The 14,765-nt window shown below is 37.1% G+C and overlaps 2 protein-coding genes across 3 annotated transcripts; one reads left to right on the top strand and one right to left on the bottom strand.

The window, feature by feature from the left end:
* The first annotated feature begins 30 nt into the window (after positions 1-30).
* On the top strand, positions 31-6,477 carry LOC144053608 (dihydrofolate reductase). Of its 2 annotated transcripts, XR_013294482.1 has the most exons (7): positions 31-312; positions 1,599-1,648; positions 2,864-2,969; positions 3,061-3,187; positions 4,177-4,366; positions 4,552-4,593; positions 5,575-6,477. XR_013294482.1 is itself a non-coding variant. In XM_077568233.1 (6 exons), exons 1-6 carry the CDS (start codon positions 206-208, stop codon positions 5,678-5,680), a joined length of 612 nt encoding a protein of 203 aa, XP_077424359.1. In that variant the 5' UTR covers positions 39-205; the 3' UTR covers positions 5,681-6,477. The 2 variants fall into 2 exon arrangements, 1 of the variants encoding a protein (XP_077424359.1); XM_077568233.1 differs by lacking the exon at positions 4,552-4,593 and having other exon boundaries at positions 39-312; positions 4,177-4,292.
* Positions 6,478-9,438: 2,961 nt separating this feature from the next.
* Positions 9,439-12,818, bottom strand: LOC144054225 (uncharacterized). Its single transcript, XM_077569451.1, has 2 exons — positions 12,380-12,818; positions 9,439-11,568 (listed from the first exon to the last, which is right to left on the bottom strand). The coding sequence occupies exons 1-2, from the start codon at positions 12,543-12,545 to the stop codon at positions 9,968-9,970; spliced, it is 1,767 nt and encodes a 588-aa protein (XP_077425577.1). The 5' UTR covers positions 12,546-12,818; the 3' UTR covers positions 9,439-9,967.
* Between the last annotated feature and the right edge of the window lie 1,947 nt (positions 12,819-14,765).

Genomic DNA, 14,765 nt, shown 5'->3' with positions numbered 1-14,765 from the left:
ACAGGTGCCCGCCTACAAAGTGGATAAGGCGCATGCTCAAAGGCTGCTTTGTACATACCACAGAAACTCACATCAGCTAGTCAACCCAATCGCAATTGAGGCTCGGTGGGCGGTGTCAGAAGATTTCACTCATCCGGTAGATAACAAAGGATCAGGATCCGAGCTTTTGGTGGGGACTACCTGTAGCTAGTGCGGCTTTTTGGAGATGGAAGAGGGTCACCGAAAAGTGCAGCAGAAACCCGTCCGCGTCATCGCGGCGATGTGCAAAGACCGAGGCATCGGGAAAAACGGCACACTGCCCTGGAATCTACCGTAAGACTTTCGCCTCACGTGAACATTGAACGCACTTTTCTGCCTGTTAAACCTCTGTTGATAGGTTTGTTGAATATGAAATACTTAAAAGAGTCCAAGAGATGTACGTAGTGAATACAATTTGCAGGCATAGAAACAGTCCCAGGGTCAAATTGTTGCTAATAATACTGACTTTTATCTAACAGTAAGGGGAAAACGTGAAAGCTAGATTCCAATGTCAACCTCGAATGCGCGGAGATGGGTCATTTTGTTTTAGTTTTTTTTTTTAGGTTTACAATTAACTGTCGCTAACACAGCTGTTAAAATAAAATCCTGTTCAGTTGGAAAAACGTCACACTGACAGGGAATGATGAGTAGGCTTATTGACATATTATAATTAGTATTTGAGTAATCAGTAATATTCATATTCCATTAATATTAACTGCACCACAAAACCCTTTTTAAAATGCTTTCACAGAACAAGTACATGACCATACAGTTACACAAACTCCTTCAATAATGTCTTTATTAATCCCACTACATGTCGGTTGCTTTTTAACACTTGTCCCATAACGATTTTAAACACAATAATGTAGTCGTCTAAAAATAGGTGTGGCAGTTTTGTGTTAAGATTAGCAGGTCTTTCTGGTTCCCGACAAGAGTCTATTAATTTATTGCTTTATGGTTCTTTTCAATAACAAGCAGTGCTGCACGATTTTGCTTCTTTTCCTTAATAGCACACATAAGACTAACAGATTTTTTTTCATTGACTGACAGAACCCAAATGTCACCAGCAGATGAGGCTAAAGTTGCTCAGATAGAGACAACCATTAACATTCACCTCAGGCCCCGTTTAAGGTTTTCACTTACCAAGGAAGCATATTTTGGGATTGTAGGAGGAAACTTAATTGTGTACCTGGAGGCAGATGTACTAACCACTATGTCCCCCGTTGACCTCAAAAAGCGATCCTTATTCATTAAATCCTTGTGGCTTTGTCATGAGTTTGCTCTCACATGCAGTGGATTAAAAAAAGTTTGAAGTTGAAAGCCAAGTTTTGGGTTCGCTGAACAACTGTGATTGTGGACTCTGTACTTTCTCAACTTTTTCCCCAGCTATGTTTTTTCAGTTGTAGTGTGTGGGCAATGATTTATGAAATCACTATAAGTTGTACATTTGCAAATTGTGCCTGTGTTTCAAATTAAAAATAAGACCATTGACATATGTTTGAAGGCAATAACTTGAAACCTCTGAAAACTGACGTTTGTATTTATGTGTTTTATATTTCTTCTTGCAATCAAATTTGCAGATCTGAATTCCAGTACTTTCTCCGCAGTGTTACACAAGTCTCAAAACCAGGTAATGTCAACTTCAATCTAAAATTCTCACCTGAAATGTCCTGAACTATAGACAGGCTACCTGACAACAACATTACATTCTAATGTTTACGTGTATTTTTTTGTATAGTTACTAAAAGGGTCAGTTTTATTGTCGGTTAGATGGACCATGTGGACAGGCAGATTGTGTCAAATGGCAAGTGTTGTTTGTTTGATCCAATTATTTGCTTATTTTATGTTTAAAATACTTAATCACACTGTTCTATTAATGAATTGGTGTACAGTATTTAATTGTACAATATGTTCCTTAATTATAAATGTTAATTATGTGTTTTTTTTAATTATATATTGCAAATAAAAAGGGACATATTAACTCTTTTACCACCAAAAACGTTTAATGACGTATACTAAAATCCAAATGAATGCCACCAAAAACTTTAATTGACGTTTACTATGTTTTTTTTCCCCTCAATGGGCAGTGGAACGTCTGTGCAGCGCCCATTGGGGTTGTAAAATCCCAAATCACCCACTAACTATGGCCAGCAGATGGCAGCAAATCTAATTCACAGAGCGTCACTAAACAACAAAATATTAGTGTCAAAGTCACTGTTGTGCAGAAAATGTATCTTTTCACAAAAAGCTAGTTTTCTCCTTTTCTTTTCAATTTTCGCTCAATGTCACTCAAATGACCAATTTTCAAATAGGGATTACTAAAGAATGGAATAAGGTAGTAAAATACTTTTTTAAAAATGTTTTCTTTTTTTTTTTCTTTTTTTCTGGAGAGCTCAGTATTGTTCATTCTGTAATTTTACCGATTTGACATGTCATCATCATCATTGCTCTCTCTCTCTTTTTTAAAAAATTATTTTTTTTTTTTTTGTATGCGGGTGACTATGTGTATACTTTTTTTTCTAATGAAAGAATGGAACACAATCTCTCATTTGGTACCCACCACGTATAAGTACTCAGAGCACACAATATGTTTAAGTTTACCTTGAAAGATGAGTTAAAATGCTCAAAATTGGCTGGCACTATCGGGGTTGTTTTGTGGATAACGTGTGGCAGTAAAAGAGTTAATATCAGAATTTGATCTGGGGCATAGATTCCAAAAATTTGTAATGGAATGACAAAAAATGTTTTCACTTTAAACAGAGTGTTTGATTGTTTTGCCTGTGATAAACACTCATCAAGTAAAGCTCTTTTATTCATTCATTATTTTTTTATTTTTTTTTTACAGGAAAGTTCAACGTGTTGGTGTGGGGCAAACTGAGCTGGTTCTCCAACCCCCAAACTATGTTCCCAATGGCTAATGTTTTACATGCGGTACTGAGTGAAACACTGGAGTGAGTGCAACTTGGTGGTAGTCATTATGAATGTCTGTTATTTTATTCATTTACTGTACCTCGTCTAACTCCTTTTCCATCTGTCTCTCAGGGCAGTCCCCGATCATGCCCACTTCCTGTGTCGGGATCTGGAGAGTGCCGTCCTTTTGGCCGCACAGCCCCCGCTCGCAGGCTTGATTGAGACCATTTGGATTGTTGGAGGCACTCGGGTCTACAAGGTAGGGTGAAGGAGAATCAAAAAAAAAACCACCAACGGAAGAAAAATAGTAGGAAAAGTGCACAACTGGTCACTTTGTTTTTGTCATGTTTGGGTTCTATTTTTCCTTGTGTGTCTCCCTTGGTCTTGGTAAATGTAATCCCGCCCTTCCTCGTGTCAACCAATCAGTGCCCTCAGCCACTTGTGTCTTGCCCCAAGTGTGTCTTGTTGTGTCATTAGCGTGTGTGTGTGTTTAGTCTCCTGTCTCCCCTCTGTCTGTGTTGGTTCATTGTCATTTCCCTCCCGTCATGCTACCAGTTTTTGTCTTGTTGTCCTCACCACGTTTTGCTTTCTCTTGCCATTTTGTTTTGTAGTAATTAAAGTAGAGATGGGACAATGAAGCCTTGTGAAGCTTTTGAGGCTTTCGGCTGATTCATTTGGAAAAAGAGTCGGAAGTTTCAAAGCCCCATAAAATAGATGTACCGGTGACATCTGGTGGTCAACTGGAGTAATAGCAGCTATAATCCAATATAACATCAGTACATTCACTCTTACGTTTGTGTCTGTCTAATGATCATCAGGTACACATGGAAGTGTTGCAATATTTTGACACTGTACCAGTACTATGGTTCAATGTGATGTCCTGTTACTCATTCGATTCTTATAAACACACAGCTGCCACCGCGCCAAAAGGTTTGAATCAGTTACGTAATTTCCGGTATCTCATAAAGCCGCATACGTCATCAGCACGTGATCACGGAGGTTTCATCGGGGCTTTTGATACATTGTTTCGAGCAGTCTGTCTCACTCGGCTGACACATGCTCCGGAGTCTCAGTGTCAAACGTCCCATCTCTAAATTAAAGTCCTTTTTTGTACATCACCTTCGCCTCCTTGTCCTGCTTCCCTGCTGCGACTGGGTCCTCCACCAGACTTTGCCTTCTTGACAGTTTTCAAGATAACCCCAGAGTTTGTTAAACACACATTGAATCTGAATCTGATTTTTTTTACAGGATGGACTGGATCATCCCTGGTGTGATTTGGTTTTCCTGACTGATATCATGGCTGAATTTGAGTGTGATGTCTTCTTTCCTGAGATGGATCCACAAGTCTTCAAAAAGCAAGAAAGGTGCACCCCGTCCTCATCCCTGCTTGTTCTTCAACTTTCCTGAACACATCAATGAATGTGTGCTCTCATATACGGTAGTTCAATTCTGTCCATTAACGCTATCGTCCGACGGATTTGATTAATATCATATATGCAAATATCAGAAATCCGTCGTACAGTACCTTTTAAGTCAAGTGATTGTGAAACGAGATAAGGTGAACGTGTGAGTTTGATAACGTTATGAATTAGCTTTGCGTGAAAGAGTACGCATTCTCTGCAGTTGGCTGCTGACCAGTCCAAGGTGCGCCTCGTCCAAAGTCAGGTGAGACATGCTCCAGCTCACCCGCGACCCTAATTAGCTCATTTACTGCCATTGACGGCTATAGACGTCAAAAAGTCATTTCAACTAACTATTCTATTGGTTTAACATTTTTGTTCCCACTTTTGTTAACAAGAGTATGGAAACCTAGAAAAACACATTTTATTGTACATTTAGAACAGATATAAAATTTGTGATTAATCGTGAGTTAACTAGTGAAGTCATGCAATTATTTACAATAAAAAATTGTAATCTCCTGACGAGATGATTATTAAAAATTAGGGGAGTCAGGCGTTTTTAATCGTAATTAATCGCATGATTTTCAATAGTTAACTCTCAATTAATCACAAATTTTATATCTGTTCTAAATGTACAATAAAAAAAATCTAGGTTTTCATACCCTTGTTAACAAAAGTAGAAAAAACTAATACAAATAGTTAAAATGTTTATAACCGTAAATGGCAGTGAATGAGTTAAGGCAAGCGGTATCAAAAATTGATGGATAACAAAATAGTACATTTTGGGATACCTGGCCATTATCATCATATAGTCCAGGGGTGTCAAACGTACGCCAAGGGAGATCTTGTAAATTAAAAAAAAAAAAAAAAACGTGCAATGCCCAACCAATTAATCAAACGGCGAAAATCATAACATATACATTTGTAATTTCACAAGCAATCACTCAATGCTAACTATGGGTGCGAGGGATGGCCTGTCAATGTGGTAATGTCACATCCGCTCCAACATGGCGGCGAGCGTTAAAATTAACCGGCGGAATTATTTTGGCAAATACAAGACACAAAAACGGGAACACTAGATATTTATCAAACTTGATAATTTTGCTGTTTCCCCAATTATATATCGAAATGGGGCACCGGAAGTGCACTTGTTGTGTTCACTGTATTGTAGTTTCAACTAACTATTGATTTTTATTAGTGGCTGTATATATTGATTACTTTTATTATTATTTTGTCTCCAAATAAGATTTGCCGCAGTACCAAGTGGAATCCACGAGGAGAATGGCGTTAAGTATGAATTCCAGGTATTCAAGAAGATGGATGCTTTAAATGGCACTGCTGAGGTTAACTGACCATTTTAAATCGTGTGTAACATTTCCTTTTTTGTAATTTCACTGTGAAACTTTAGTAGCATTCCAGTTTTTATACCCAAATGTTAAGTATTAGTTGTGACTTGTACAAAAACAAATATGTTGTTGTGTGTGAGGGACTGTCTGCACACACTATGGTCTGTCAGACCCTGGTCATTTCTGTTTCACAAATTTAAGTAATGGATTGGATGGAGAATCCCCCCCCCCCCCACCAACCCCTCAGCCAAGGTATGAGAAAAATAACATTCGTTGAATTGCTCTCTGAGTTTACTAATCTGTACCCTCAATTTACTAATCTAGCTATAATGTGTTAGATTTAAACTGAATTTACGTGATTAAATGTGACATTTTGGTGTGCGGTTGTATTGAAATGAAATTGTAGTTTCACGTCATCACCACAAGAGGGAGGAAAAGCACCAAACAAACAATGAAGTCTGCGCTGCCTAATGAATGCATTGCTGGACAAATCCGAATGAAAGAATGCTTCTAAAGAACGCTATATTTCAAACAAATACGGTATAAAGTATTGTAATTAATTAAATATAAAATCCATGTGACATTGATTCCTCAATTTGTAATATTTCTTATGCTTTTTTTTTTTTTTTTTTTTACAATTAATTAGCCAAAACTAACAACCATCCCAATAAAATGCATAATACATATGCATTTTTTATTAGACTTCACCCCGGGACGATACATTGACTTTTTACTTTAGATTGATCAATCTATGTGATGAAAAACGAACTTAAGAGTAAATAAACTGAATTGCATCACCCATTTTTACATTCCATTACCATCCTTATAAAAGTGTCTCCTTAAAAGGGTTTCAGGGAATGATGAAGTCTTAGAACAGTGGTGGGCAAACTCGGTCCTCAAGGGCCGGAGTCCTGCAGGTTTTGAATGTTTCCCTTCTCCAACACAGCTGGTATATGATAAGCTCATTGGAGAAGGGAAACCTCCAAAACCTGCAGGACTCCGGCCCTTGAGGACAGAGTTTGCCCACCCCTGGCTTAGAATCTTGACATTCCGTACCACAGGTCACTTTTCAACTAGTTTATGTTTCTCCTGCCCGTGACAGAATACTGTTGACAAGTCTGGCAATGCAATTCATTACATGAATGGCTAGTATTTGTAATGGCTGAGTATTCCGAATATTTTTATCCATACAGTGCAACCGAAAATGTCCATACTGAAGTTGTGTAATCACTTACAAAAGTCGTGCTGCTGATGCGTAAATTCTAGTCAAAGGAGATGAAAGTCATGAGCTCGGGCACTTTCTTCCTCAACACAATAAGACGCATGAGCAAGAAGTTGGAACCCTCAGTTATAAGACCTCTTAGGGCAGCCATGGAATATGAAACACTGTCTCTTGTCACCTCGTGGACGCACAAAAAAACACATACACAGAGCATCTTACAGTGGGCCAGAAATTGAGTTGAATTATATTGCACCAAGATATTGGTATCTGGGCCTAAAGAGGGGATTTATCTGACTAAATCTACTTAATAACATGAATGATAGAAGCCATCATTAGGGTAGATGCCACAGACTTCCGACTTCCGGGTTTCACACATCAGCGTTGTTTCACTGATGGCCGCGTTCCAACACTCGCACCAACACTCGTTCCAACACTCGCACCTGATAACACGACAAAAACATTTTTAAAAATTAATGATTTGCTGTGTGAAATTAGCTGCAACACGTTTTGCTTAGACCAACCAATCACAATCAGCAGGTGGAAAAATGCTGATGTCATGGAGGGCCAACACGTTGGTCTTGTGAAGACAAATGTGAAATCTGATTGGTTGAAGAAACCGTTCCGTTGTTAGTGTTTATTTTCCATTTCTGGCCCTAGGATGTTGAATATTAAATCTGATTGGTTAAGTGTTGGGAACGTTACTTTAAAAAAGAAATTAGTTGTAGTTACTCATTATTTGCTTTAAAAAGTAACTGAGTTAGTAATTGAATGACTTCATGATAAAAGTAACTCATTACCAGGCAAATGTAACCATTTTCACTACTTAAAAAAAGTTTTATATCAAACAATTTGGATTTTAAATGTTTTTAAAATATATTATTATTATTATATTTCTATACAAGGAATTCAAATTACGTCCAGGCTATATAAGGTGTTTTCATTTATTTTTGTGAGTATTTAAGTCACACAAATGCCTCACTCAATAATATGACACATCATACAATAATAATAATAATACATTAAATTTGGAGCGGTGATGTATGTTCTACCACTGCCAGTTACTACAGCAATCAGAATAATAATACAAATAAAATAAATACTGGATAGATGGTGATTTGTGGCACATATGTCATCTATAGGTAACTTGTAGACAGTCCCTAGCCAGTTGCTCCAAGATTTTTGTTGCGGGCTAAAATTATCAATAATAGATAAAATAAATTGCCAATGCTATTAAAATATACAGTGCTTAATGCTATCATGGTCAAATCATAGCCATATCTACTACTATATTTACTCTTCAGAATCATCAGCTGATCTCTCTGAAAAACATATACTTTTGTACACTTTCAAATATGAGAGTATGGGGATATATCTTCAGTTTATAATTCTACACATATAAAGACGTGTTTGATGATTGGTTTACGTCAGAAAAGGCTTAACATGCATCATTCACATACAAATGTCACTCCATCGCCTCCATGAGTGTGAGCATATTTCTTTCAACACTTTTCACACGTTTAGCACTTGTGAAATAAGAGAAATATAATTGTTGGCGCTATTAATTACACTAAGCGAGCGTGTCGCTATGATTTATCGGTATCATTATCGCTGTTATGGTGCTTGTGGAGTCGCAATATGGTTCTTATTGGAACAGAATTGTCAACAAATCGCTCCTCATGGCGGGCCGTTTTTCGGCAAATCTCGACTGTTTTTTTTTTTTATTAAGGTCATTCTTGTCGAAGTTGTCAAACCAGTTTCAGGCGAGGACGTGGACTCTTTGCTAAAATGGTCAAATATGCTAAGCCTTAAAGTCCAGACGAAAGACACGTCCGTCACGTCGTAACACGCTTCCTGCGGCACCTCCAAAATAAAAGTCACTATATATTTCAGCTGTCAAGGCACTTTTATTGTGACAAAGTCCGACAACAACAGTGCCTCTAACTGTGCGCAAATGACATTTTCGCAGTCTTTCACCGCAAAAAGTCTTGTAAGCTTACTTCGAGTATGTATGGAGGTAAATATGGTACAAAACTAACTTGTAAAAAAAAATTGTACCTGTACAAAAAAGTCTAAATTTTATCTGTAAAAGTCGTGATTTGTACCTGTAATAAAAATTTGTACCCGTAAAAAAAAAAAAAGTTTAAGTGTAAAAAACACATTTTTTTTACAGGTACAAATCACGACTTTTACAGATAAAATTTAGACTTTTTTTCTACAGGTACAATTTTTTTTTACAAGTTAGTTTTGCACCATATTTACCTCCATACACATGGCTTGTAAAGCTGACGCTGCAGATAATCAACAAATCTTTCAGTAATCAGATAATTTCTCAAAACGCACCGCAAATTAAAAAAAATTAAAATAATATCACAATTCATATATTTTTATATATAACTCAATTCACTGCCATAAATTCATTAAAAAGTATATAAAAAAAATTAGGGGCGACGGGCAATTACATTTTTTAATTGTAATTAATCGTATGACTTCACGATTAATCGCAAATTTTATAACTTCTAAATCTGGAATAAAAAAGTTTCACTTCGTATGTCATTATTTATTTATTTTACATTCATTTTTTTAAGATTATAACGGATGGATATACGTATATACTTTAAAATTATTAAGGGTTTTACCAAAAAAGAGAAAGTTATTTCAGTAATGGATGACATCTTTTTTTTTTTTTTATATATTTACAGAGTGAGTCATACTAGTGTAAATGTAACAAAAAAGGACAAACTATATACAATGTTTTGGCACACACAATAATTATAAGAAAGTATTTACGAATACAAATAGATCACAAAATTATAGATTTAAAATCACTGTCATTGTAATTACCTTTAATATTAAACATGGAAAATGTAATTTAAAAATGATATAAGGCACAATGCATATTAATGGACAATTACCGGTAAACATGCCAGATTATAGCTGTCAGATAGTTTAAATCTGCAGCCCCTTGTCAGGTTGATGTAACATTTTGAATACAAATTCAATTTCAAAAAAGGGTTAAGTCAGACACATACAATACAGGTACACAGATCATTCAGTGGTAAACATGATCATGATCATTCATCTCTGCTATTCTCACCAGCACACTTGTGCGTCTTAGCTTTAGCCTTACTTGGGAATCTTTGACAACAAACTGAGCAGGTAAAAGGCTTCTCTCCAGCGTGGGTTCTTGTGTGTATTTTTAAGCTTCCCTTCTCAGCAAATTTTTTACCACAAACTGAGCAGGCAAAAGGCTTCTCGCCAGTGTGGGTTCTCATGTGGCTTGCTACGTGTCCCTTGTGAGCAAATTTTTTACAACAAACTGAACAGGCAAAAGGCTTCTCTCCAGTGTGGGTTCTCATGTGGCTTGCTAAGTGTCCCTTGCGAGCAAAATTTTGACCACAAACTGAGCAGGCAAAATGTTTCTCTCCACTGTGTGTTCTTGTGTGTCTTTTTAAGTGTCTCTTGTGAGCAAAATTTTGACCACAAACTGAACAGGCAAAAGGCTTCTCGCCAGTGTGGATTCTTGTGTGTATTTTTAAATATGCCTTTTGAGCAAAAGTTTGACCACAAACTGAACAGGTAAAAGGCTTCTCTCCAGTGTGGATTCTTGTGTGCATTTTTAAATCTCCCTTTTGAGCAAAAGTTCGACCACAAACTGAGCAGGTAAAAGGCTTCTCTCCAGTGTGGGTTCTTGTGTGTATTTTTAAGCTTTCCGTGTGAGCAAATTTTTGACCACAAACTGAACAGGCAAAAGGCTTCTCTCCAGTGTGGGTTCTTGTGTGTCTTTTTAAATTTCCCTTTTGAACAAAATTTTGACCACAGACTGAGCAGGCAAAAGGCTTCTCTCCAGTGTGGGTTCTTGTGTGTCTTTTTAAGTGCCCCTTTTGAACAAAATTTTTACCACAAACTGAGCAAGTAAAAGGCTTCTCTCCAGTGTGGGTTCTTGTGTGTATTTTTAAGCTTCCCTTGTGAGCAAAATTTTGACCACAAACTGAGCAGGTAAAAGGCTTCTCTCCAGTGTGTGTTCTTGTGTGTATTTTTAAATATCCCTTTTGAGCAAAATTTTGACCACAAACTGAACAGGCAAAAGGCTTCTCGCCAGTGTGGTTTCTTGTGTGTCTTTTTAAGCTTCCCTTCTCAGCAAAATTTTGACCACAAACTGAGCAGGCAAAAGGTTTGTCACCAGTGTGGCTGATCATATGTCTTCTCAATAGAGACTGGCAGCCAAAAGTTTGACCACAGTGACAGCTTTTCCACCATGTGCTGGCAGCGTGACATGTCACATCACCGTCAGACTGTTCATAGTCATCGGTTTGAGGAGAGTGTAACGTGTCTTCACCATCTGATATTCGAGCTTTCATGCTGTCTGCTTGTGATCCTCCACGGTGGTCGTCGTCATCTTCTATTGTTTGTTGTCTTGAGTTGCTGCTTGGAGACTCCGCCCCTTTGTTCTCTTCATATTGACATTCATTTTCAGTCTTCAAATGGACACCAGTCACGGGCAACTCTGTGAAATGCTCTTCCTCTTTAATGTATGGTGGCAGCCACTCTTCTTTTTTTATGTTGGGAGGCTGTGGCTGCTCCTCTTCTTTAACTTGAAGAGGCTCCAAGTCCTCCTCCTCTTTCACGCCAGGGAACTCCTGCCGCTCAGGACAAAGGTATTTTTCACTGACGTCTGCGGGACACAAGTTACACATGGTTTGGTAAAAAACGTTTATTGTGACGTTATGTGTTTTATATTTAAGATTATCACATGGGCCACCTGAGTGAAAGAGTAACAAAGCTGGCAAATGTTACGTATCTGTATTTTGTTCCAGACATCACTGAACATTACTCTGTAACCCCTGTAACACTGATTGTTCCGCACATAAATATAGAAAATATTTCAAGTTGTGAAATCTGGCATTCATTGACAAAAAGCTAACAAATGCATGCATCTGCAAGAGCTGTGCAACATCCTCGAGGAGTTGACGAACTTTTAATTATTCAAACTCTAGGGGGCAGCAAAGAAGAACAAATGAAGCCAGGGAGAGAGAAATCAATTTAGCCAACAGTGTATGTCAAACCTAAATGGGTATTTTTAATCATTGTAATGGTCTTAGTGTCAATGTTCCATTAGCATAAATATGTGGCTATATGTAATATATTAGCTAATTCTATGCTAAAAAAAAGTTTTTGATTTTTACTTAGTTACAATCAATGGTCCAACTAGTCACTTCTGTTTACAATATCAAATTATCTACTAGGCTTCCATCCTCCATCCTAGTTGTTGGTATGTCAACGAATCAAAAATAAAGAATAAACCTGCTTAATTATAAAATTCTTATAACATTTACCATCAAAAATAGGAGCACCTATTCTTATCTGAGATAAGTACCAAAGCGACTTGAGAAAAACTGTAAACGTAAGGTTAGAAAGTGCCCGGATGAAGGATCCTTTCAAAATAGACATATTGCTGAAAAGTATTGATTAAATAAGTGACAAACCTGCTCTGTTCAACACAACTCGAGGCTGCTTGCTAAAAGCGTCCATCAGTTGACGTAGTCGCTCATTCTCTTCTTGTGCACCACAAAGCTCCTCTTTGTACTTGACTTTTGTTATTGCCAACATTTTCACACGATATTCACGACACTTTTCGGTCACATTTGACATCTGTTGAGCCAATATGTCGATAACAAACGCGTTTCCTTTTTTTCGGCGGCAAGCTAAACTAAGCTAAGCTAAACAAGGCCGAAAGATTTTGACAAAAACTGTGTGATACGAATGTAACCAGACACAAAGTGGAGCAGTTTGGCTTCAATAGAATAGTGACGGACACACAGTGTCGATGTGTAAGTTCGTATAGTACGAATTCAGAATGAATTATTACGAATTATTGTAAACCGCGTGTGGCTACGTAAAAGCAGCTTGGAATGGAGTATTGGTCACGTGAAATCTATTCTACGGCGACACCAGTTGAACAAATGTTGTGTCACGGGGTGGGGCATAACTTATATAAACGTTTGAGCCTATGTTCATTTGGAGATTACATTTAAAAAAATCTTTGCATTTGGAAGAAACATGTTTAGTTACATCCATAAAAATATTGAGGGGTTTACCAGAAATATAAAGTTATTTCAGTATTAATTGTTACGAAACACTAAACAGACTGAAAGCCAGATCATTTGTGAATTTACGTCTACACGCACCAATGATGTGTGATGGTGACGACCCTGAATTTTGAACTAGTGAACACTCCAAAGCAATGGAATTGTTAGATTCTCTTTTTAGTCCAGATTGTATCCAACATGTCAACTGTACCACTCATTCATATGGCAATACATTGGATCTTGTTTTTACAAAAGGTGTCAATGCTGGCCTCTCATATCCTGCAAGTCCCTGTCTTTAACCACTTTTGTGTGTTTTTTAATCTTTTCTTTCGATGTAAAATGCTTTTATTATTGTTTGCATTGAATAACTAAATACTTGTCCATGATGTTCATTGTTCGGTTTCTTCTTTTACCACAACTACTTCGACTACATTTCTATATACAGGTAAATAAAATTCTGATGCCTTATCCCCACCTAGTGACAGGAAGTAGCAACAGCTCTGAGGCACTGTTTACGCGACGTCTCGCACAGGTATCTTTAGTTATTAAAAAAGACAAGTGAAACTTTTTTAAATTTTGTATTTATCCCCTTTGTTTTCCTCTACGCTCCACTCTGGTTGACTGTTGTTTACATGTATTTTTAGATGAGAAAAAAATGTTATTTTTTGTTTTTAATCAATATCAAAAGCTCATTTCCGTCAGTGGATTTTTTTATTTTTTGAAGACCTTTTCGATCAGACCTCCATGCGGCATGCGCAAGCCCTCTACCGGATTCAAACCACATGCCGATTCAAATTTCAGGCTATATTTTTACGTCCTGTTGATGCAGTTGCATCAAAAGAAATGAGCCTAATGGCATACCAACATCATTTGACTTTCAACGGAGGGATCAATAAATGTGCAAATTCAGCTAATACTTTTAGATACGGATGGAATCTGAAGAGATCATTGGTCAGCCGTCGAGTGAGTGCAACCCTAGCTTCAACGTGATGGGCTATAATCGCATACAGATCTATAACACTACAAATAACATCATTGTGTGAAGGCTGTGGCCTTCACACGTTATTCCATTTTTTTTTATATTCCTCCCATTGTTTGGCTTCTATCTACGTCCACATAAATCATCCGATTCTCCTCGTTCCAATTTTAACAAATTTCAAATATTTAGGCCATTTTGGCTTCCATTTTTCTTATTCCAATTAGTTTAGTAATAGTGAAAACAACCCTCCTTTTTAAGGTATCAATGTATTGTTTCTGTCAAGGCCCAGAATCTGGACGCATGATTAAGTGCGATGCGGAAAATTGTACTTACAAACCATTTGACTGGTTTCACTTCAAATATGTCAAGTTGAAGAGTGACCCAGAAGGAAAGTGGTACGGGAAGGAACGCTTTCTCCAAAGTTTGCAGGACTTCAAACGTAAATAATTGATACAGCTGTGTGGTTATCAGAAATGACTGCTTGAAGAAGAGTAAAAAATAAAAACATGTTGCAGTTTTCTCAGCATCACAAAAAACCTAAGCTACAATGATGAACATTATTGGGGAGGCAAAACATGTTTAAAATTTCATCCACTCCTGAGTAGGACGGTGACGTAGAATAGACACTAAAAAGTTGGTCCTTTATATAAAACTACATTCATTAAAAAAAAAAAAAAGTAATTTGCTTCCCTATTATTTGTAAATTGATACATGTAGTTTTTTTTCACTTTGTATAGCCATTACTTGTATTATTTATTTTTAACATATTGGACATTGATATTTGTGTTTTCCGCACAATAACAA

Source organism: Vanacampus margaritifer, chromosome 6, assembly GCF_051991255.1.
Source record: "Vanacampus margaritifer isolate UIUO_Vmar chromosome 6, RoL_Vmar_1.0, whole genome shotgun sequence".
Classification (NCBI taxonomy): Eukaryota; Metazoa; Chordata; class Actinopteri; order Syngnathiformes; family Syngnathidae; genus Vanacampus; species Vanacampus margaritifer.
Note: the sequence above shows the minus strand (reverse complement) of the source record. Positions and strands in the feature narration are given on the sequence as shown.